Genomic DNA, 26,152 nt, shown 5'->3' on the forward strand with positions numbered 1-26,152 from the left:
TGACCAGATATTTCCTACTGAGCAGGAAAAGTTTCCTGTCCACAGAAAATAGTTTTTATGGAGCATCAAATAGTTTTTAAGTTTAAGTTTCATGCGCCCTAGATTGTTTTCAGTACGCACACCTTACAAAAAAGGTTATTGCTATTTGCATCTTTCAGTGGTCATTTTGAATCTTGTCCTGGTCGATGTAACAGTAATTTGAGTGACATTTTGCAGATGAAGGGCACTGGGGCCCTGACACTTTGGGCCCCTGGGCCTTTCTCCAGTAGGCCAGTTCAGTAATCCATCCATGGTTGTAGGTTTAGATCTTTCTAATCTTGGAATAACAGGTGATGAAGTAGTGAAGTGTGAAGACTTTTTTTGGCATCCTGGCCTTTGAAAGCTTTATATTCTTAATGTTATTGTGACTGACAAGAACTCGTTCAGTCACCTCAAAGTTGAAAGACCAAACTGATATTTAAAGAGAAGGATCCTTGTTGCCCCCTCTGGTTCCAGTATCAACTTTCTGAAAGTCACTCAGAGTTTCAAGATGAAAGAAAAGAAAACCCCGAACCCTACAGCAGCAGCAGCAGAGGGTCGAGGCTTTTCCCGCCCCGAGGAGTTGATTGTCATCTCCTTATTAATTTCCCCCTTTTGTCACAGCAGTAAACAAACAGTCCAATGGATCTGGGGTGGGGGTGGGGGTGGGGGTGGCGGTGGTGTTGGTGGAAATGAGTGGAGCACAAAGGCGAGGAGCAGGCGGTGGAAAGTTTTATCGAGGACGCGGGGGGGTTGAGGGTTGGTGACAAAGGCGGGAGCAGATGTTGGGGCTTTTTATCGGCTCTGAAAACATCCCAGTCTAGATGAGATGAAAGGCCCCGAGGTTTCCTCCGTGGGCTGAGATACAGGGCCGTCTGGTAAACAACGGGCCCCTTTTGGCCCCTGCAGGACACCGTACAGTACGCAGAGTGAAAACGCTCCTCTACATGAATGTTTAAGAGCTGATTAGGGTCTCGAGGTGTTGTCTCAGGTAAGAAATCAGCTTGGTGAATGACATATCAGTGTCAAGTAGCATTTGTTTTATCCCTTTGGACGTGCCAGACAGGTGGGGTCTGCCACACAGGACAAACCAGTGAGAGTGAAGAAAGTTTGGGCAATCACAGCAGGGCAGCTTACTCTGCTTTTTTCTTTGATCAACAACCTTATCCTGTCTGAAATGCCCCCGGTGTGATAAACACCACCCGTCTGGTGCTGCAAGTAGGTTAAACCAAATGAGACAATTACATCATCTGCTTCTGGAAAAGCCTCAAAACTTTAAAACAAGTCAAAGGAAACTGCAGAGGTAGTCGTATGGGAGGTGAAAGAGAGAGGGCACGACGTCTTTTTGAAGTCTGACTGGTGGCAAATTGTTTTAGGGTTGGTTTTACTCTGTTGAATGTCCCAGAGGGGTGGAGTTTACCTCTCAGGACTAAAACAATGAGTGTCGAGAAGACAGAAGTTAATGAAACTCTGTTTGGTTGACTTTTCTGTGACTGAAAGTTTTACCTGATACTTTCTGATGCCCTGATATTGTAAGACCCACCCGCCTGGTGTTCCCAGCAGATTAAAACAAGCGCACAAGTTACACCATCTCTCCAGAAAAAGCTTTAAACTTTTTTAGTTAAGGGAAACTGCAGAGCGAGGTGGTTAGGGGGGTGAAAGAGGAGGGACACAACACAGTTTTTATGTCTAAATTGTTTCAAAAGAGTTTGTTTAACTGTGCTGTATGTCCCAGAGGGGTGGAGTTTACTTCACTGGACTAAAAAGATGAGTGTCTTTAAGACAGAAGATAATGAAACTCTGTTTGGTTGACTTTTCTGTGACTGAAAGTTTTACCGCATACTTGTCTGATGCCCTGACATTTTAAGACCCGCCCGTCTGGTGTTCCCAGCAGGTTAAAAAAAGGGCACAAGTTAGACCATCTCTCTTGGAAAAGCCTTGGACTTTTTTGGTTAAGGGAAACTGCAGCGCGAGTTGGTTTGGAAGGTGAAAGAGCGAGGACACAACAGAGTTTTGATGTCCGTAACTTGTGCCAAAAGGGTTTGTTGCACTCTGTTGGACGTCCCAGAGGGGTGGGAATGGTTCGGCTAAAACTACATGACAAGTGTCTGGAGCTTCAGACAGAAGTGCATGAAAGTGAAAGTTGGTTCAGTCTACTTTTATGTCACTAAGATGCTATCAGATGCCCTGAAATGGTAAGCTCCACCCGTCTGGTGTTCCAAGTAGGTTTAAAACAAACACGAGTTTCACTGTCTCTCCTGGAAAAGCCACAAACATTAAAGAAGTCGACGGAAAGTGCAGAATTAGTCGTTTGGGAGGTGACAGAATGAGGACCTACTTCTGGTGTCTGACTGCTGTCAAAAAGTTTGTTTTATTCTACTGTGTGTCCGAGATGGGTGGGGTTTACCTCACAGGATGAAATGACAGCTGCCATGAAGTTTAGACAAAAGTATGTTAAAGTGAAAATCATGTAGTCCCTTTTAAATGACTTTCACCTTTAATTGATAGTTTCAAATGTCCTGGTACGGTAAGCCCCACCCGTCCGGAATCCTACTTAGGTTAAAACAAGTGAAACACTTATACCCTCTCTCCTGGAAGTGCTTCAAACTTTTACCTGAGTCAAGAGAAACTGCACAGCGAGGAAGGAGGGAGATGGAAGACACAACAGCTTGTTAATGTCGGGACCAAAAGCACTTTCAAGGGTTTGATTTAACTGTCTGGGTGTGCCAGACAGGTGGAGTTTACCGTACAGGATGACACATAAGTGTTGAGGGTTTTAGATGGACATGATCTGTATCAGAGAGTCAGTTTAGTTTAACTTTCCGCTGTCTGACATCTCACCTGAGACAATCTACAGCCTTTATATCATAAACCCCACCCGTCTGGTGTTCCTGGTAGACAAAACAAGCAACACTTCTGTAAAGGTGTCAAACATGAAAGCAAAATGAGGGAAAACAGCAGAGGAAGGTGGTTTAAAGTTAAAGTTTGAAGATGTATTGATTTGCTTGATTAATTTTAGCAAGAATAGTTTGTTTTAGTCTCCTGTAGGTGCCAGGTGGGTGGGAACTTCCCAAGTTTAGGAAGGTTCAAAAAAAGCATATTGAAGTCGATGTAGTGACCCACATCTTTTGTGATGCCATCTGAAAAACCTGGTGCTGGTGTTGGTTAAGCTCCACCCATCTGGCACTCCAAGTGGGCCAAATCGAACGACTGACTTATGTCATCGCTCCTGGAAGTGCCGCAGTGAGGCCGGAGGGTTTTATTAGAGTGGGGACAGGGCAAAGTGGTATTAAAGTTTACCACTTCAGAGGAAATGTTACCGCTGAGCTCCGGCTCTCAGAGTCGAGTTTCATCGTGTGAAGTTTATACTCGAGTGATGCATTTTTTATTTGGTCGCTGCGGACGGTGGAAGAACGGAGCGTTTGTTCGGCGGTGCGGGACGTCCAAGGGGAACATGGGGCAGGACGGAGATGTGCCAGCAGCTGGTGGGGTTCATGCAAACCTGAAGTCTCTGGTTTAATCTTTAAAGGACTATTACTTCAAATTTACTTACTGTTCTATTTTACTGTAGATGATATTTGGCTTTTTTGACAAGTAATATTTGCCAGTTTTGCTTTTAATCAGTGAAATGCCAGGTTTCCTGTTTGGCTTCATATAAAGAGGTTTTTCTAACTGTCATTCCACTGATTTTACAAATGAAACTCATCAGGGTGAGGCTGAGGACTCTGTAGTCTCTGTGGGTCAGAGACTACAAAGATGTGTCTGCTTACCAGACAGGGAGGCTTTAATGAAAGACACCTTCCAGTTGCATTATGGGATATGTAGGATCCAGTATTTTTGGACTTCCAAGTCAGGATAACTCCACCTCTTCAGATTTGGGCTGTTCTGTTTTTAATCTGCCCCTTGCAAATCTAACATCTTTATAGTAGTTAAAAACTAAATCATTGGAAATTTTAAAGCTTTTAAATGTTTCATTGATGTAAAATAATTTAGAATTAACCAATATATTGAAGTGATCGGCCCAAATTGTCCTCTGACTTCTTTCTATGTAACTTCTGTGATTGCAGAGCAGTCCCAGGGTCCACTTTTTATATTTGTATGGATATTTTAAAGGAAATCTGCCTTATTTTGAAAGTATGAAAGGAGAGAGAGACTTGTGCTGATCTCTGAATACTTCTGAGCATGTGTCGTATAAATTCTGCTGTACTCTCTCATATCTTTTCACTTAGTAACTTCTGTGAGTTTCATGAGACTCCAAAGAGTCCGGACGCCTCAACCTCTGAGCGACGTCTAACCTTCAGAGGGGTCCAGGCGTCGGGCGCGGCGGCCATGTTTGGAGTTGTTGTGCACGAACATGTTGTCTGACACCGCCAGCACGTGGCCGTCAACGTTGACTGTAGTGGAAACCACCACCTGCACACACAAACACATCAGGGTCACTTGCAGCAGCAGTCTGAAGGATAACTCAGGTGTATCAGGTGTGTCTCTTACCTGGAACCTCCTCATGTCTCGTGGGTTTCCTGCATTTTTCAAACAGTTCTGATTGCACTTGAGGAAGAACTTAAGGAAGAATCTGCAGGACAAGAAAAACAGGACAGATTAGTGTTGGGCCACAGAGACGCAGATCCAGGATCAGAGAGAATGCTGCAGGTTTATGAAGTCAGGCTCAGTTTGACTTTACAGGACGCTCATTTTACATCAGGAAAGATTGTTGTCTCATAATTCTCAAAGAAAATGAATAAACTGCTTCAAGAAATTAAACAAAAACACTTCCTTTTTAATAAATCTTTATTGAAACATACTTATAATAACACAGATATTATTCTGTAGCTACTGATGATACAAAGTGTATTCATATGTGAGCATGTTCATTTACTGCTGTTGTTATAAACACATTTTTAACCAGTTTTAATCCCCCGTGCCAGTGATTTATAAATGTGTATAACCACATAAGGAATGTTTTTTAACAGCATTTGTGTAGTTATATATTATTAAAAATGGTTTCAGTTATGTTTTATTGTTTATGCACCAGCTTTAGATGCTATAGCTGTTGACAAATACATTAATTAACACCTAAAAAGTCCTTATATCTGCTGACAGCTGCATTATTCTGTGTTATAAACCAAGTATGGAGTGTTTTTACTCTGTTTCGAAATGGCAGTTATTAAATGTAGAATTGATTGGAGGACAAAATGTAGATTTATTGTTGACATTTTTAAATTCTATATATCATCTTATTACAGGTGGACATGTGTAAAAAAAGTCAAAATCCAAACCAGGCGCAAACAAATTCCCAGTTTTACTGAACATAAATTCTTGTCTACTAATAAGACGTAGTTTATGAGATAATAAAAACACAGCTGATTCAGGTGTAATGAGACGTGCGTTAATCTTTTATTGGTGGTGAAGTAAAAACACTCCTTTCAGTTTCTATCTCTGTGGAGTTTCTGAGTGTCAGGTCACATCTCGTCTCTCAGCAGCAGATGAAATTATCATTCAGCGGCGGCGTCTTGATAAAGACAGTCGACACTTCCTGCAGACTTATGGCGTCTCATTAGGAACCGCCTTTTGATTTTTCCTCCTGCACGTCTGATCTCTCGTCCGCCGCACGTTGATTTACGGCGATTTTTACGGCAGCAGAGGAGTATTGATTGGGAATGGATATCAATGAGAACGGGCGGTAATAACCCGCAGCTTTGGAGGAGGACACTGAGGGAGGGGGGTCAGAATGGATGGCCACCTTAATGCATTTCCCACTGCCTTGTAATCTGTGCACATCCATCTCTCGGACCATAAGCCCCCCCTCCCTTTCTGATGGAGCGCTTCCTTTTTAATTGCCACATTATCACAATAATAATCCGGGCAGTTAACAAGCGGCAAGGTCGTAGACAGACATGTCACATTAACCAGGGGATAACCTCGGCAGAATACCCACACCCATCTTTTCCACCTCCTCCTCCTCTGCCTGCTACAGCAAGGCATGCTGGGAGTGCACGGGGAGGGACGTGTAGATATTAATGGGGGCTCTGTGAGGTCGGCATCGATTTCCACCTTAATAAGACAGTAACAATATCTTTAAAAACACACAGCGGGAGCTCAGCCAGCTTTTCACTCTGTCTGATGGCATTTTCACAGTTTTATACAAGATACTGAATTTTTACCTTAAAATTCCCCTTAATTTACACATTAATACTGATGTCACTACGGTTTTCCTATTGGGTGGCTTTTATTATGAATTATAATATATTAAAGTTATTTTTCAGAGCTTTTTCATGACTTTAGAGGTAAAGAATAAAATGTACAAAAAACAGATTACCTCTTTACTTGTACTTGAAGTGTGCTTTAAAACAGATTTTAAAAGATATCGGGTCAGTTTAAAGTATTTCGTAAACACCTCTTAAAACTGACCACAAAACACAAAGCCATGACTTCAATTCATACCTCAGTTCTTAGGTTTTCCGACTATATTGCCTTAAAATGCTTAAAACAATTAAGATAACCCATTAACTTCCCTCTCTATATATTATGACCCATTAAATAAACCCCAACTTAAGGTTATCTTATGTGTTAATAGGGGGATACCTGTTATTTAGTCTGTGCATATTCTGTTTAACCCTTGTGAACCCCTTTATCCATGCCCAAAAACAATTTATATATTATATTTATTTACCCATCCATTAATCCCATATTTGCCCTTTAACTGAAATATTAAGGTTAATTTAAGGGGAATCTGTCATGTCAAACAAAGGGGTATCTTTAACCCTTTAACACCACATATCACCATCTATAAACATTAGATTATATTAAGGTATAAATTAGAAACCTGTATCTTAAGCATAGCTGTCAAGTCTCCCGTTTTGGCCGGGAAACTACCGTATTTTACCCCTCTTTCCCGCCGTCCTCCTGTATTAGTATTTTCTCGTAAATCTCCCGTATTATAATAACATAATAACCCTGTATTATAACTTAGGAATGTTCACAGCATTTCAGTGTCAACAAAGGTAGGCCTATCAGATTCACCTAATTGTAGTTAGTAAGTGGTTGACAAGTGGTTATTTTAGATTTCCTGTACACCTGTCTTGAAATGTAAGGGATACTGGAGCTTGGTTGGGGTGGTGGGACGGCTCGCGGCGGGCGCCGGAAAATTTCCCTTATTTTCAAATCCAAAACTTGACAGGTATGATCTTAAGATTGTAATTTTTTGTATTTAACACTCGACTAGGCTTTACTTTTTTACTTAACCCTTATGAACCACTTTATCCGTGCCCAAAGACAATTGATATATTATAATATATTCATTTACCTATCAATTAATTCCAAATTTGCATTTTAATTGAAATACTAAGGTTAAGGGGAATATATCTGCATCTGGTGGCATTTTAAGACTTTTTTTAACCCTTAAAAGCCCCTCTTTAAATATCATAATCCATTAATATTTAATTAAACCCTAACTTACGGTTATTTTAATGTGTAAAGTTGTAATTTTTTTTAATTTTACACCAGGTTAATAAAAGGTAAAAAATAAGCGGTATGTGTCACATTGTATTTTAATTATTTTGAACCATTTCAAACCCCTTAACTGGTTCAGAAACCCCATTAAATGTTTTTCTACTGTCAAAGAAAGCAAACTGTCAGGTTTCAGTAAACTGGGATTTAGGTTTAATTTTGACATAAAGGGACGACTCATCCAAATGACCAAGAAACAGACATGTTGTTTTAAATGTTTAAAATCTGCGAGCAGAAAAAACTAAAGTCCCCTCACCTCCATCGGATCAGCAGAAATCTCACAGACAAATCTGCATGAATAGATTCCACTGGTTGTTATTATTTGGGTGAACTGACCCTTTAAAGAGACACAGTGAGCGTGGAGGAGGAGGCAGAGAGGTGTGTGTCTGATGTGTGTGTGTGTGTGTGTGTGTGTGTGTGTGTGTGTATCGACTGAAAGCTGATCTGCTGCTCTGGAGGCTCTAATGCCCTTTATGGCAGTGAACAGAATAATATGGAGCTCCATTCAGATGATACTGAGTCCTTCAGAGAGCTGATATGGATCAATACGGATTGAATTAAAACGCAGCTGGAGACAAGACCAGAGGCTCACACACACACACACACGCACACACACACACACACACACATACACAAAAATACACACACTGACATACACACAGAGAGAGACACACACACACAAAACTACATGTACACTGAAATACGCACACTCTCATACACACTCACACACAGATATACACACAGAAATACACACTGACATACACACACTGAAATAGACACCGACACACACCTATACACATATACACACTCAAATACACAAACACACAACAAGCTGCTATATACACACACACACACACACACACTCACACACACACACACACAGAAAAACATACACATGGGTATACACACTGCAACACACACCCAATCGCACACACATAAAATACACCTAGTAACACACAGGAATACACAATGATACACACCTTTACACACTTTTAAACACACACACTGACACACAGAAATACACAAACAAAGATACACAGACAAGGTGCTGCTGAGAAACACACATACACAAATACGCACTCACACAGCAGAAATGCACAGTGAAACACATAAACACTGATACGAGGAGCTGCTGAGAGACACAACATGTACACACACACACACACACACACACACACACACACACACACAGAAGTATGCAGTGATACACACTGGTGTGCACACACTGGCAACAACAGACATAGAAGCACAAACACATAAACAAACATGAACACACACACACAAAAGTATACACTGTGAGACAGACATCATACACACTCTAATACACGCACTGTATGTTCAAACACACAACACTGCAACACACACAAAGACAAAAGCCAGTTTTACATCTGTGCACGTAAACACATCACATCTAATGAAGAACATTGACTCAGCACTGTACTTAAAGGTATAGACTCTTTAACTGTTAGTAAACAGTATGACATTTTTTGGTGGGTGGGGCTTAGCTGGAGGCAAACAATTCTCCACAGACATTAGTTAGTGCTAGTTAGCAAGTTCTGTTAGCTTGTTTTAGATAATGGAGGAAGATGATGAGGGTGGTGCGTTCAGAAATACTCACTCAGAGTGGCAGAGCGCACTCTGGACACTCTGTCTGTGGAGACGGAGCAGCAGAGCGCCGAGCGGAGTGAATGTGTGATTAACTTAACCGTTGGTTCATTCATGTAGAAATATAACGCTGCGTTTCTTCCACCAACAGGGCTCTCATTTTAGTGTAGAGCGTCAGACTGAATTTACCAACGCACCATGTCAGGTCACTCACTCTCCGGGACCGCCAGTGTTACTTGAATAAGTAAACACTGACCAACGGGACCAGACTGGCCGACCCGTATGCTCTCACTCAGTGGATGGATGATGTCACAGGAAGCCAATCTTACAAAGGAGGACCACACTTGTTTGTTTTGCTATGGAAGCTAACGTTAGCTAATGTGCTAAAAAGTTAGCGTTCCAGAGAAATTCAATCTTCCTCTTAATCCCTCCCCAGTTTCTGATGAGGTGGACATGATAACCCTTAATACACATAACCTTATTCATCCCTACAACAGGAAATACTTTTTCCCTAACCTGATATGAAGTGTGCGCTGCACATGTGAGCATTTTTGATGATGGCCTCCGTCCAGTCCTTTGGTCTTGTCACATTTAACCATAGTTGTCTTTGTTTTTGTTGACGGGCAGTGGCGGCTGGTTTTGAGCCATGACTCCTTCTATTCTGGCTCCCAATAACACAACAAGACAAACACATTTTAACACTCCTGTGGAGCCTACAGCCCTGTGGGGGAGAGGCAGCTGCACCTCCAGATAATAACATGATGTCATTGTGACGTCGGCCCTGAAAGGATCTTTATCTGACAGTTACTTTGTAGATTGAGATTAATAGCACTAAATATAATCAACTAGTAAATGGTGATGTATTATTATTATAGATCAAACTACTCAGCAGTATATTAAGTCATTAAAATCCACCTTTACCAGCTGCAACATTAAGGTGATGATCACATTAATGCATCAATAATTATACCCCAGTGACATCATACAAAATATTGTGAAGTGGACCATTATGCATAATGAGTTTTCTTTGTGTGAAGCTGTATCTTCAGTTCACTTTACCTTCTGTCTGAACACTACAGTACAGTCTCGTTATTTGAGGACAGTGTAACAGCACATCTAGCAAGTTTTTAGAGTCAAACAGTGTCATGTTCTTGACTGGCAACGTAAGGAGAGAGTCAGAGTTTCATCCACTGAGCCACCACCCATACTGCACCAGTTAGATCTGACCAACACCAGCAGACTCTAAACTCCACCATGTGATCATCAGAGCAGCAGCAGTCAGAGTGTCCACCTCGACAAACGTATGCAAACATGATAAATAAGGACGAGGAGCAGCTCAGTCATTAGCTCAGCCTGCTCCTTCTTCCTCTTGTTCTCTGGCTCTTTAAAAGGAGGTAAAGATAATGAGAGAGACGGAGTCTGCCGGTGTAAGCTGTCACCTCATTACACCACCCGACAATCAATTACAGGAGGACGGAGAGTGGAGCTTAATGCAGCTCTGAAATCACTGCTGGAGTCACAGCCAGGGAAAAGACCTGACACTGTACAGTCTGTTAGAATTAAGACAGTGTTCGCTTTAACTTAGCTTTGTGTGGACGAACTTCACCTCTGACCCCGTCCAACTTCACCTCTGACCCCTTTAATATGAGCTGGAATGACATTCTCATACTTTTCGACATGTCATGTACAAACAAAGTCACATTAGAAGCTGAAGTTTTTGTAATGTGCATCAATGAAGGCAGAATATTGAACACTAGTCTCCCAAAACATCACATTTATATGGTTTGTTTTCTTAAATATACTTTGATGCAAGTTTAATGGGTAATATTAAATGTTTTCTCTAGAAAACTGGATATTAAATGTTCATTGTGTAGGATTTACAGGGATATATTAGCATAAATGGCATATAATATAATAAGTATGTTTTCTTTAGTGTTTAATCACCTGAAAATTAAAATCCTTGTGCTTTTGTCACCTTAAATTTAACCATTTATATCTACATAGCAGGTCCTCGTCTACAGAGTCCACCATGTTGCACCACCACGTTTCTACAGTAGCCCAGAACAGACAAACCAAACACAGGCTGCAGAAAGGGCCATTTGGGTTTTTGCATCTGCCACCATACTAAGTAGCCCCTCTGTGACGAGCAGCATCGGAAAAACACAGATTTTACCGGTTTAAATCCCAGAGTCTGTTTGTTTTGGAGAGGAGGAGACCTTTGCGGATAATTCGGCTCTTGGTAAAAACCTCCTGAACGTTCGGATCTTAAGTTGACAGGGAAAAAAGGTGAGCACACATTAGCAGGAGCTGGGCTAGTGGCTCATATCCAACGAGACAAACAGCATCAGAGAGTTGTAACATTAAACTGCTTTACTCAGCGTTTTTACCGGTTTAAATCACCTGGAGTCTCATTTATGAACAATGCATAGGATCCATACTAAAAATGTGCGTACAGTGAAAAGCCAAAAATGGCGTGTGCCAAAAAACAGTCAACAGCTTCTACAATCAGGCTTCCACCTCACTGCCTGTGTCACCAATTTCCCATCTCTAAATGTTCGTTAAGCGAGGGTCAAAGTTTCTCCCAACAAGTATGTTTTTATAAATAATAACTTAAGTATTGGAAGTGGTGGGCCTCATTTTCTGGGTACGCAGTGTTTATAAATGAAACCCCTGGTCTGTTTGTTTTGGAGAGGAAAAGATTTCCATGGATAATTCAGCTCCCAGTAAAAACCTCCTGCAATGAACACTGAAAGAATCCTAACCAGGAGTTCACGCTTCACACACAGAGAAGTTTCAGCTGGTTGCAATCTGTAGCCCGCACTGCTAGATGCCACTAAATCCTACACACTGCTCCTTTAAATTTCATACATGTAGAGCTCTCTGTTACAGAAACTGAACATAACAACCTCCATAAAAGAAGGATTCAGTGCAGGACTGTGGGATTAGACCAATTTGGTTTTTGTGAGGTGAACTTAATAAACTGAAAACTGTGAGTCCAGCTGCATGTGACAGAAGGGAGACTGTAAATGTTCTCTTTAAATACACTTTAACAAGAGTTTTTCTTTGTGGCTGCATCTCACTGTCTTTATTTCACATTCAGTTTGACTGATTAATGTTGGACTCACACTGAACCAGAGGTGTCTGTTCAGTTTTCCAGTGTGTGGTGGACATAAGACATCTCAAAGTTTCAACAACTGGGCTTCACCTGGTTGGTTTGCCTCTGAGGCAAAGAGTTCGGGGAACATTTTTACACTCGGTCTGTCGGTCATCAGCTCTTTAATTGTGAATGGAAGCAGGAACATGGTGGAGGCTGGTGTAACTGTTCCAGTGGAGCGGATTTAAAGCCAATTTAGCTTCACATCAGGGGGGTGGTGGAGGTGGAGGGAGGTGGAGGGGGGGGGGGCGCTGGTCTGACTTCAGCGTTTTTAAACCGGCCACTCCAGATGATGTCACCCCCCCGACCACACCCAGTGCACTATGGGAAGCAATTACGTTGGGCTCAGATTACAAGGCCCTGATGAACACACACACAGTTCGTATGAACACACACACACTTTGAGGGCTGAGGGAGGATGCACGCCACACACACACACACACACACACTCCCTGGAGTCTCTCACTTATTACGTTAGGCAAGAAAGAAAAAGAAGCAGAAAAAAAAAATCAATATTTCAGCAGGAGTATTTTTAAAAGCTGCCGTGTTGACGCCGCTGCCGCTGCTCGCCCTCACAGTTTGATGCTCTCTGCGAGAAGCCACCACACCGCCACCAGTTTACCACCTGACCGCCCGGCGAGCACGGGCCAGCACGCCGCCATCGACTCATCTTACGGGGTGACAAACTGAAACAAAGCACAAAGCAAGCGTGGCGAGCCGAGGCCACCGCCGAGCTAACAACAATCCGTCCTGGTTAACCCGCTAACTGCCTCGCCGTCACATCTCATTTGTTTGCAGCTAACGAACAAACCGTGGAGGAGAAACAAAAGCCAGAAGAGAAACAAGCTCGCAGGCAGTTTGTGCTACAAAAAAAACATCAGAAGAGGAAGATGAAGAAGGAGGGGAAGGCGTCGCCTCATTAGAAGGTCGAGTAAAGTCTAATATTGACTCTGCCGTGTTGTTGAAACGCCCTCTTCAAATAATTACTGAGGAATTCAGATGATGCTCCTCTGCTGCTAATTAGGATATGAAACAAGAGCAGCTTCATGCCCATTACCATTACATGATGATTCACTGGCCTCAGCACCACCGCGCGTGTGTGTGTGTGTTTGCTTTTGTCTGGCCTTATTACAGCACATGAGCGGGCTGTGTGTGTGTGTATGTGTATGTGTGTGTATGTGTGTGTGTGCGTTTGTGTAGATGAGGGCCCTCCTTGGCTCTGCTACAGGCCATCAATAATTCACAAGCCAAGATGGCAATTACAGGACCATGTACAATCAAACTAAATATTTGATGAGGCACTAAAACAGTCCCTGGAACAGATCTGCCTCTGTCTCTCTCTGTCTCTTTCTTTGCCTCACACACACTAACACACACACACACACACATAAACACAGCCTCTCTACTGTCTATTGTCACAACACATTAGGTCCCCGGTCCCTTATTCCCCAGACTTTGTCTTGACACGCAAAAGCAGTTTATTCTGCTAAAAGAGCCTCGCGCAATTCATTTGTTCCGTCTGAAATATTGAGTGCCACCATTATGCATTCTGGGAGGCTGCAGATCGCCGGCCGCCTCCTTTTTTTTTTTTTTTGTCTTTGCAAATAAAGCGACAGTGACGAGAGCAAACAAGCGAAGAAGAAGAGGAAGAGAAGGAGGGCGTCGCATTAAATATCTGAAACTAATCAATCTGAATCGATTGCAATAAAAAACAGGAGATGCCTCCTCCTCCTCTGTGACTGGAGGGAAATTATTCTGCATTAAAAATAATGTGACACAAAATCCATCGCCAAAAAAAAAAAAAAAAAAAAAAAAGTGTAGAACGTGATGACTCCATCGCAGGATCGATCGCTGATGACGAAGTCTAAAAACACATGAAGGAGTTTGTCTGCAGGGAGGAATATCTGAGCTGGTAATCGTTTGACATCATGGTTTTATTAAGTCTTCTTATTAAAACTGTCTTTTCTCAATCTGTCCGAAGAAGAATCACAGCATCGGTCATTTCAGCAAACGTCCAAAAAACATCTGTTTATTCAAGTGATGGCGCCCTCTAGTGGTCAATAGAACCATGAGCCTTGTCCATCAGGAGTGGAGGAAGATGAAGTGAATGGATGAGTCCACATAACTCCAGACTTTAAGGGCCCTGAAACACCAAGCGGACAGTCGACCGTTGGCTAATGCTGGGGCGTCAGTGAGAATCTGTCGCCCTAGTTTTTACGGCGTGTTCTGCACAGTTGGGACTAGTCAGAAATGAGGAAAGAAGAACAGGCATGGGATCGAAACATATTTATTATGTTGGGTAAGATTTTTTAAGCTACTGAGTTCTTTAGCAGAAACTGTTTGTGTCATTGTTCGCTAGCACAAAGTTAATATCTTTCGTTCTTTTGACGTAATGTGCTAACTGGCTAATTAGCATCTTGAATCTATCCCGTTGGTCCTCCAGTTTACTTGAATGAAGAATACAGACTACCACTGTCTCATGCAAGCACAGAACATATGTGCTAGCTGGATGTTGGCTGTTGGCTGTATTATTTGGGGTGTGTTCAAATGCTGCTTTTTGGCCAAGACACAGGCGATGTGAGGTGACGCAACAGTCCGCCTTCGTCCACACTAGTTTTTTGATGTTTGTTTGGTATGTCTGGGCCTTAACACTAGGGCAGAAGCAGAAGTACCTCAAAATTGTGCAGTACTTGAGTATATGTATTTAGGTACTTAATTATGTGCCTGCTACGCTGCAGTTAATGCAGACACATGCTGAGCAGTTTCAAAAGCAACACCCTGATTTGTTTCAGGACAGGCCGTGTGGTCACAACTCTAAACTACTGAGCTTTTTAATGTGCAGGCTGACGCATAAATACATCAGCTACATCTACTACTGAGAGATTAAAACTCTCCAACACTGACTCATGCACACTTTCTGTTCATCTTAATTTCAGGTAAAGTATTCAAGGGTCCTTTGTGAGACTGGTACAAAATTATGATTCCATTAAGGCAGCAAAAAAGCCGTCCTTTAACATCGGCATGATATGCAGCCAGTCACCTTTATTGTTTAACGGTGCTTAGTTGCGTCATGGGGAAACGTAGTGGGGCAACAATGAAAGGTAATGCGGCGGAAGTCCAATTAGGCTGGTTGGGAGCTGTGATGGATGGTTCCAACAACCACCGACTTTCACGTGGTAGGCTGTTCGCTTTCCGCAAAATTGTGCAGCCGATCCCTGTTCTTTTTCCCTAAACCTAACTACGTGTGTTTGTTGTTGTTGTAGGAAACTAACATCAATTTGCAGTGTACCAACATCGTGTGTTTATTTTGAAAGAGACTGTATCCAAACTGTGCATTTCCTGTGAAAACAAGTGTATTTTGAAAACAGACAATGCATGTAACAGGCTGAAGTTGACACGGCGTCCCAGAACGTCAACAACCAACACACCCAGGGTACCTTGGACGTCATATGTGGACATGGAAAGTCCATGACCAAACGTGGACATGTGACGAGGTCGGAGTGAGAATGTGTTGAAGATGTCTGAAAATCAGAATTTTGCATCAAAAACATGGAAATCTGTGTCTTTGCTCCCCTGGATATTAACTGGTGACAATTTATTGCTTATTTCTGTTTTTATAACTCTTATGATGATGTTAGTTTTGCACACCTTAATGGAATTTGGACACTTTTATGCATAAAGGCGCTTTAAACTTCTTACTTTTATGTAAGTACTTGTTTTTATATTTCATACATTTATATATTGTGTTCTCACTGTGTGATTTGTTCATGTACTGCTGCTGTGACATGTGGATACATAAAGTATTTCTCTGCCTAATAAAGAGACGATGAGACAGTGAGCGTTCAGAGCCACAAACAGTTAAAGTTGAATAAAGTGTGTAACAGTGGTGTTGGAGCCGACAGGAACAGGAACAGAGATGTTTTAACATGAAAGTGTTGTAGATTCTTCCTGTTTGTGTTCTGTTGCTTCCTGTTAGCTGGAGGTGAGACGGGAATCTGTGTGCAGAGATGTTGAGAAAAAAAAAAAAAGGGAGAAGAACACATGCTGAGTTCCTGGAGCGCAGAGACGAACAGAACATCCCATAATTATTTCATACTGCTTGAGAGAGAGAGAGAGGCAGGAAAAGGCAAGGTTTTTTTTTCCTTCTTTTGGTCGAGTAAACCAGTTTTCCTTTACAACACACACACACACACACACACACACACACACCATAAAAACATCATATAGGTTGTCATGTAAGAATAAAACATGCACACACACACACACACACACACAAACACACACACACTGAACTCGGGTTACTCCTCAGCTGTATTTTGGCAGCGTTGTCATGACGATCACCATATTTGTCTCTGCGATCGAAAAATCATCCGTGTGATGCAACGCTGCAGCCGGAGAGTAGGTGTGTGTGTGTGTGTGTGTGTGTGTGTGTGTGTGTGTGTGTGACATCATGACTTAAAAATGAGGTGGAAATCGGAGTAAGATTCAAAATTCAGGGAAAAACATCCGAGCACACGTCCTCCATAAAATACTCACAGTGAACACTGAACTGTCCGGCCAATCAGACGCATGGAAACTATCACACACCCATGTGTTTAAGAGCCACATACACACAAACACACACACACACACACACACACACACAGTCTAAAGAACCATGCTCCACCACCAGATGACTAAACAGTGACACTGGTATTAAAACTGATTCTAATAACGCGGCACACATTAATGCACAGCCTGACCCCGGCTGTAGGCCAGAGGAAAATATAAAGTCACCGCCACCAGTACACCCAGTATACTTCCTGTTACCAGTTGACAAAATAACTGAAACACAAACTACAATCTCAGAAACAACCACAGAGTTGAATCACCACCAGTAAACACACAGCAGGCATCACCTCGCTGCCTCCAGTAACCACCCAGTCCTCCCAGTTTATAAAACATGTTGAAAAAGACGCTGTCCCCCCATCAACAACCAGACTGGCTGCAGCCCCAGGGGGATTATGGGAGTTGTAGTGTATGTTGTGCAGTATATGTGGACAGCTTGGCAGCATATTGTCGACCAGAGGGAGCGTCGAGCGAGCAGCTGCCACCAGATAAACCTCAGCAGACGACCCAAACAGAAAGAAATATGGGAGAGGAGGCCTGGAAACACCCTGGAAACAGTCTTGAGACAACTTGATAATTCATCTTAGAAACAGACTGTTTTCAGGTTGTTTCCAGGATGGTTTACTGAGCTGGTTCTAGTCTGGAGAAAGCCTTAAGAGAACCTGGAAATGATGTAGAATGAGCCTGGTAAAGCAGTCTGCAAATAGCCTGGAAACAACCTGGTAAAGTGGACTGGAAACAACCTGGAAACAGTCTAGAACCAGCTTGGTCAAGCACCCTGGAAACAATGTGGAGACATCCTTGAAAGAACCTGGAAATTATGTAGAAAATGCCTGGTAAAGCAGTCTACAAACAGACTGGAAACAACTTGGAAATAGTTTAGAAACAGCCTGGACACAAGCTTAAACCAGTCTTCAAACAGCCGAAGAAGAACCTGGAAACAGCCTGGAAACAATTTGATAAAGAAACCTAGAAACAACCTAGACAGAGTCTAGAAACAACCTGGAAACAAGCTTAAATCACCCTACAAACAGCCTGGAAACACCCTATATAAATATGGTAAAGCAGTTTAGAAACAACCTAGAAATAGCCTGGAAACAACGTGGTAAAGAAGCCTGGAAAGTGCCTGGAAACAAGCAAACCAAGCTGGAATCAGTCTACAAACAGCCTGGAACTAACCTGGAAACAACGTGGTAAAGCAGCCTAACAACAACCTGGAAACAGTCTAAAAACAGCCTGGAATCACCTTGCTAAAGCAGCGTCTGGAAATAACCTGGCAGAGTGGGCTAGAACCATCCTGGAAACAGCCTGGAAACAGTCAGCTCACTCAGGGGAGACAGAGCCCTGCACCTCTAAATTAATAAAATCACTCCACAGCCACATTTAAACACACTACCTGCAATTTATCCCATTAAATATGCAAATATAATTGGTGGCTCTCATATGAGAGTCCAGAAAAACTCCAGGCAACCTTCAAGGGAGTTCCAGGGGCAAAACATGTTATGTTCATGTTAATGTTAGAATTTAATTCAGCAGAAATGATCCCAGTTTAAAGACGTGTATGTTTAATTACCTGCAGTGTTACTTCCCAGTGTGCATGTTTAATCCACACCCACACAGACTTTACATGTTTTATATTTGTCAGTTTTTATACCAATTTATTTAACGCTTGTTAATTTACTTTAAGAACCGAGCTCAGGTGTGTTTGATAACTATTTAACTATTACACCTGCACTCAAGAACAAAATGTTGAAGGAAGAAAATTATTATCTTTAAAGGTTTTAATTGAGCAGATTTTTTTTGTTTCTACACTTTTCTTCATCTCCTTTGTGTTGTTTGTGTGAAATAATTTCAGAGCTGAATTTACTCTAAAACCAGATTCCACTGAGACTTACTAAAAGGGTCAGCAGCTAAAGTCTCCACATTCAGCTCTGCGGGACTGAAACTAATCAATTCGGGGCCCGAGGGTCAGTGTGAAGATTTTTGTGGGTCACAGGTCATGAACTACATATTTCCAGGAAATACTCAGGTTCCTAAAAACACCATGATGTCATTTGAGCTTCAATTTTTCACTCTGAACTTTTTGTTTCCCTTCTTCACAAATTGCAAATCCCCAAATCTCTATCTGAAATGCTAAACACACACAGCTGGACTTTGGTGCCTTTTTCTTTTTTTAGGTTATCGACAGTATAACTCCAGGTATGTGCCTGAATCCTGCAGAAACCCTGAAATCACCATCCTCATCTTTCCAGTTTCTGGTGTTGAACTGAAGGATTTCTTTATTCTCTCTGGACGCAGAAGAATCCTTCAACTTGTAGTCTGATGAAATCCTCCTAAAATCCAGCAGATAAACTCCAAACAGCCTGAAGCTAAAAAATGAAAAAAACTGGACCATTTCTTTCCTGAAAAGTTGACGTTTGGGAGACGTGAGGTTTGACATGAATTTCATCACGGCCTGTGGCTCAAAGGCACGTCGGCAGCTCGCATCAGGCGCTGAATTCTGATGTAAAGAAGCAGCGCTTGTGTTAAAGCCCCCAAAATTAAGGTCAGACCTCCAAATATCAAAGATCAACTTATTAAAGTAAGTTCAAAACACACACAGTGAAGTGAGGCAGCTCTTTGGGGAAAACAGACTCAGCTTCCAGACGTGAAACCTCAACGAGTTCGTGACCCATCGACTCTTCTCTGACCTGGAAATCCCAGAATGCTTCCTTCAGTTTGCTGTCAGCTGCAAACAAGTAAAGTTACACACTGTTTGCCTGCATGTCCACACACACTAAATATCTGTATATGAGCAGATAGAGGAGAGTGTCAGGGCTCTGAGACTATTGGAACCATGATGGTGAGACATCCTGAGCTTCAGTCATCTATAAGACTTGTATCTGTATTTATTTTATGAATGGATTGATTGTGGAAACAAAATATATTGATTCTTGTATCTGCTATTGTTTTCTGTTTCGGACGGTCCCTCCTTCTTTGGGGGATATAAACATGAAGACTAATGTTTCCACAGGCTGAAATCAATCACTGTTCATATTTTTACAACAGTTTATTTACTGTCAGGCATTTTATCTGAAGGTCTGATTTCTGAGCGTGTACTACTTCCTGCTAACAACCCCACAATACAATGTAGTACAAAGCCTGTAGTATCTGTGCTACTACCACTATTAATATCTACTACTCCTGCCAACATCAGTACTACTTCTACTTCTACAACTACAACTCTTCTACAACAAAGGCTCTGTTTTTTAACCTGCATAAATTTGCTGACAAAACAGAAGAACATCAGCCGCTGCCATCGGTGAATTTCACCTCATTTGCCGATAGACCGATGGCAGTCAGCGAGGCAAATATCGGCTGGTAAATTGGTGCATCCCTGGTTGTTTTGGGGGACTTTGTCAAATGTGTAGTTTACTGAAGGCGGAGGCTAATGTAGAAGCTTCACATCAGAAGAAAAGAACTGGAATAAAAGGTGATTATTTCTGTATGTCTGCTCTTTACAATAAAATATTAACCTGGCGTCTGTGACCTCACCTGCCCCGAAGAACCTGCTGTTACATCTGCCTAAAGGTCAGATTACACACAGTAATGGTTCCTCTCAGCAGCACTTCTATCTCATTTATAAAAAACATCTTCCTCTCCAGTTTTATGATTCATTTAACACACTTGCTGCTCACGCCTGCCTGAGCAGTAAATTCTTAATATGTACAACATGATTAAATTATTGCTCCACATTCAAACCCAGATAGAAGCTAACGATTTTAATTAATGTTTTACATTCTGTGAAATATGTTTTCTTTTGCATTCACTCCATCAGAGAAAAAAAATCCTTTATTAAAGGACCAGTCCAGGTTTTTTTCGACAGGTTTTAGCTCCTTCAGTACGAATCATGTAGACTTTATTTTTACTGACTCTTTCCAAGGTTTTGGGATGTATTTTCCTCCTGTTCCAGACAGCCATTCATTTTCATTAATTAAAAAAAAGTTTGCACATCAGTACTTTGCAACTGTCCAACAAAACACCAGCCTTGTTCTTTGAATACCGTTAATACTTTAAATACTGATGTACTACCACAAAGGAAAAATAATACATCACCATTAAAAGCAAGACTGTCAAACTTTTTAAAGAAGAAATAACACAAACTTCCTCTAACAAATAAAACTACTGCTACAACCAAACTGCCTCCACCACTTCCTCTACTTCTACTACTACCTCCTCCGCTACTACTAGACTGCTACTTGTAGGGTACTACTACTACTACTGCCAGTACCACTGCCATTACTACTTCACCCCTACAACTACTGCTGCTACTCACCCTCCCAGTATTTCAGCCTCTACTACTACTAATAATGTTCATGACATTTTAACAAGTACTACCATGATTACTACTGTCACTACAGCTGAACAAAGTCAAAGCAACAAGGGAATAAAAATCCAACAAAATCCAACTAGTCCATCAGTCAGCAGCATACTTTTACTACTGCTACTACAGCCACCATCATTACTACTACTAAACTACTACTACTGCCATCACTGCTATGATCACTACTACTATTCCTCGACATCTGTCACTACTGCAACTGCAGCTACTAACCATAGTAGTTTTTCTGTCTCTACTACTACTACTACTACTACTACTGTAAATGTCACTTCAACAAACTTCTTTCTATTACTACCACCTCTAGGAGTACTACCAGTTGAACAAAGTGAGAGCAACATGAGAGTAAAGTTAGTATATTTACTACTAAAACTCCATCAATACTTCTACTACCATCTTACATGTAGTATTGAAATCTAAATTACTACCGCTATAACTATTTCTACTACCACTATTAATACTACTGTCACTATCACAGCTACTGCTACTACACTTACTACTGCTGCTGTTGCCACTATGACCACTAATACTTCTGTCCCTACTACTACAGCTGCTACTAACTCTACTGGTATTTCTGTCTCTAATACTACTGCTAGGGCTACTGTTACTTTAACAACTACTACTGCAACTTTCTATTACTACCATCACTAGTAGTAGTAGTGGCAGTTAAACAAAGACAGAGCAACATGGGATTAAATGTAGAGAGAAACAAACTCAATAGTAGTTTGTTAATATAAATTACTACAGCAGCAACAACTACAAGCACTACTACTACAGTATTTTCGCCACTACCACTACTGCTGTTGCTATACGACTCCTAGTATTTCAGCCTCTACCACTGCTAATCAACCTGTTAGTATTTTTGCCTCCAGTACAACTACTACTGCTAGTGTCACTTTAACAACTACTATTACTACCACCACTGCAAGTTCAACAAAGTGAGAGCAACATGAGAATAAAGATAGTATTTTTAAAATTCCTCAGTACTTCTCGCACCAGCAGTAATAATATTCCCACTACCTGTCAGTCAGCAGCGGTGCTGATGATCTGTCGGTATGATTTAGTTTATTTATGTGATCAGATGTTGAGAGCAGCGGCAGATTTATCTCTCACTTATCAGCCTGACAAATGTTTCTCTTTATGTGCATTACTATTCAGAACAGGCTTCAGTCGGCTTGTTCGGCTCGCTGAGGTATTTAATTAAGTGTCTGACTGCTGATGGTTGAACGTCCAGCTTTATTCAACCAAAATTAAAGGAAAAAACGTGGTCATTTGAATAATCGCCTGGGGCTTGCCTTCCAACCATTTCATTTCAATATCTCTTCATGCCACTTTAACCTCTTCCTGCTGCTGCTGTGGCGGCTACGACTCACAGACTGAAGGAAAATAAAATGTTGCTGTGTGTCACCTGAACAGGAAACTTCAATAATTACAAACACCGAGAGGAAACTGAGCCTTTTTATTTTTTATGTCTCTGAGGAGCTCTGGCTGCTGTTTCTTAAAGGAACAACTCACCGTTTAACATGTAAAAAAAAGTCTGCTTAATGCAAATAATTTCCATTTTTCATCCCTCCTCAACATTTATAAACTCTACATCAGATTTTATATCATCTCCTTCCTTTGAAACAGCCACCTATGGAAGTCTATGGCAACCAATATCAAAAGAAACACATTTTTAATGTTATTTAAAATGTGTTTACTATTTGTGTCATTAATTTAGATTTTACATTTTATTTAATTATATTGTGTTTAAAAAGACTCATTATATCTTATTAATATAGAAATGCTTTATAGAAATCACATTTTCATTTTAAATTCAATTCAATTTATTTGATACATGAAATTATAAATATGATTTCAGTAAAACAAACAGTTGTCAGTTCCTTCAATACAGTAGTAATAAATAAATGTCAATGTTAAGATAAGGCAAGGTGATCATTGAGTGTCCTTGTGGCTTGGTAACATTTATGGCTTCTTCAGTCTTTAAGGTCCAGTATGTAATATTTAGGGGGATTTAGTGGAATCTAGCAGTGAGGATTGCAGATTGCAACCACCGACTTTCATCCGGGAGGCAGGCGTTCACGTCCCATTGTTAAATTTCTTATATTTTCACTTATCTTTCCACTCTTGCAAGGAGCACCTGTAACGCAAATAATTTCCCCTCGGGGATCAATAAAGTATTTCTGATTCTGATTCTGATAAGATCGCAAAGCCAAACCTGTCCTTTTTTCCTGAGCCTATCCACGTGTGTGTTGTTGAAGGAAAAAAACTTGAATTAGCGTTGTTGTACTGACGTAGTGCTTTTATTTTGAAAGAGACTGTACATTTCCTGTGAGAATGGAAGCGTATTTTGAAAAGACGCAATGCATGTAACAGGCTGAAGTTGACACAGAAGAACGTCAACAACCAACACATCCAGGGTACCTTGCACATCGAATCTGGACGTGGAAAGTCCATAACCAATGTCCAGTTGGTGCCTTGTCGCGACTGTTTGTTAATGCACCCTATTTACTTGTTGTTGTTTTTTCGTCAAAGCATGTAAAATTATGTTGCATATTCAATGAATAGTTTTGTTTAAAAAGTCTAGTTTGCTATTCAATTTAATTTTGGCAGTAGTCATGTAAATTCAACATGAAAATGAAGTTTTGATTTTTAAAATTTCATGGCTGTCACACATCCTGCACACATTCATGGAAAATCAAATTCTAATTTGTTCAAATTGTTTTATGTTTTCATTATGTTGTATCAGTGTTATTTCAAACTCAGTCTGGTTTGAAAAATGGACATCAATAAAGTAAAGTTTACAGTATTTGTACACAATAGACAACACCCTTTTTTTGTCCCTTTGCCTTATTACTTCATCCTTTATTTACTCAATATAATCAATGTGTTTCTGCATATTCATCCAGCTGGGCGAGCAGTCTGTAGAGGTATAACTAATATTTAGAGACTTTCTTTCATGTGATGTGATCACTGATTTTTTAATATTAGTTTCTATTTTGTTTTTTATTTGCAGGGAATTTAGCTTCTTGGGACTCAATCTTTCTGACTTGAACACCAGATCGATCACAATGAGGTGTAAGCAGAGATGGAGATAGTTTAAGTATAAGTACTTAAAGTCATAGTAGTGGTGTTGATAATACTGTTTAAATACAGAGGAAGTGTATTGAATCTACACACACACACACACACACACTCACTCTCACACACACACATACAGACACGCACACACAGACACAGTGCTGATTGGTTGCTGATAAAGAGGAGGAATAATGATGCAAGCATTACAAAGTAAATGTAATTTACTTTCCTTTGAAGTCGGCGTCAACACCAAACCACGTCGGATGGTGCGGCCAAATTAAACACACACATACGCGCACACATATATATATGTATCCAAAAGAACGAGTAAAGAAAAAATTACACCTAATTGGCACAAACAGCTCGGAGAAAACATGTTTTTTCGTGGACTGTGTTTTCCTGCTGAATCTCCTCTGCAGATTTTTTAAAGCTCGCTGCTATTCTCCATCTGTTTGGCGGCGGCTCCACTCTGCTGCGCTGGGACCAGCGGTCAGCAGCAAGGTGAAGCCAGCCGCACCATCTGGCCTGACCTTGGGCCGCACTCGGGCCAACGGAGGCTTGAATATCTGAGGCAGGATTTGAGAGAGAAAAGAGAGAGACGGGACAGGAATCCTCATCCTGTTAAATCAACATGTTGTGTGTGCTGCTCGTGCTTCATCTACGAGTCTTTTATCAGGTTTTTAAAGTGTTTGTTCTACAGCAGATGTGAAGCTTCATCTCGCCTGTTGTTCACTTCTGAACAACGAACCTTCCTGATTGTGAATCAACTAAAAACACTGATGGTTTGACAGCTTTTTCTTGATCTGCCCTCAGTCGCTTTTATCTTCTTCTGTCCTCCCAGAGTCTCTTTTGGACAGAGACCAAAAATATTTAATTACTCACTAATATCTGACTTTATTCCCTCTGAGGCGTCACCAGTGACTGGCTCTTGGAACAAATGTGTGTGTTTGGGGTGCAGGAACATAACACGATGTGCAGCCACATTCCTCTTTTGTTTTCTCGGGTCCCCGCCCTCTTTGAGGACAAGTTCCTGGAACTAAATTTGGGCTGTGCTCAGGAGGTGATACTAAACACTGTGTAGGTGCTTTTAAAGGGTTGGCAGCAGTGTTGTCAGTGACAGCAACCTCCATTTTACTGCTGAATCTGTGCGGAGCAGGACAAACTCTAAAAACAAACAGTGCATGGAAAAAATAAAGCAGCACGATGCTGCAGAGGAGCAAACAGAAGAGTGGTTCAATACACTGGACACTGTTCTGAGCCACAGACTAGTGTGTGCTGGTGCTGTGTTAAAGTCTGTTTCCCTCTCTAAAAGTGTTCCCTGTGTAGACACACAGTTAGACATCACTGACATGACTGGTGGTAGTTACTGTTAAGGTTCAGGAGATGGGAAACACAAATCGATGACACTGACACAACACTGGTTTATAAAACATGAGGAAAAACTTTGTACTGAAGACTCACAGGGTTCTTTACAGCCTGATATATCATCTTCTTCGGTGCTTTAGAGCTCCATTGTTACTCAAAACCAAGCGTCAGCCTCCAGGGCTGAAAAATGAAGCCAACACAGAACACTGCAGTTCCTCTAATGTCCACTTGAGGCTGGCTCCAAGAGTGAGTCAATCCCCACAGACCCCCATGTTAAAATGTCCAACTTTACAGCAGAAATTAATATGTCTACAGCCTGGTGCAAAAAACGGTTTTGGTCTCTATAGCTAGTTTCCCCATTTATGACAGGCACCCCTCAAACTTGAGGCTTCAAAACTGGAGTCCACAAACCAGTGGGGGATGTCATGGTAACTACG

General features: G+C 41.3%; 1 protein-coding gene across 3 annotated transcripts in view; it reads right to left on the reverse strand.

Annotated features, from left to right (window-relative positions):
• Window positions 1-26,152, reverse strand: part of LOC117261049 (transcription factor COE3) — a 201,174-nt gene that overhangs the window by 72,447 nt on the left and 102,575 nt on the right. For all 3 annotated transcript variants that reach the window (XM_033633252.2, XM_033633253.2, XM_033633251.2), the window contains exons 7-8: window positions 4,510-4,591; window positions 4,314-4,431 (exon numbers count right to left, since the gene is read on the reverse strand). In XM_033633252.2, coding sequence (XP_033489143.1) covers window positions 4,314-4,431; window positions 4,510-4,591 — 200 coding nt within the window. The remainder of the gene's footprint in view (window positions 1-4,313; window positions 4,432-4,509; window positions 4,592-26,152) is intronic.

Source organism: Epinephelus lanceolatus, chromosome 7 (genome assembly GCF_041903045.1).
Source record: "Epinephelus lanceolatus isolate andai-2023 chromosome 7, ASM4190304v1, whole genome shotgun sequence".
Lineage (NCBI taxonomy): Eukaryota > Metazoa > Chordata > Actinopteri > Perciformes > Serranidae > Epinephelus > Epinephelus lanceolatus.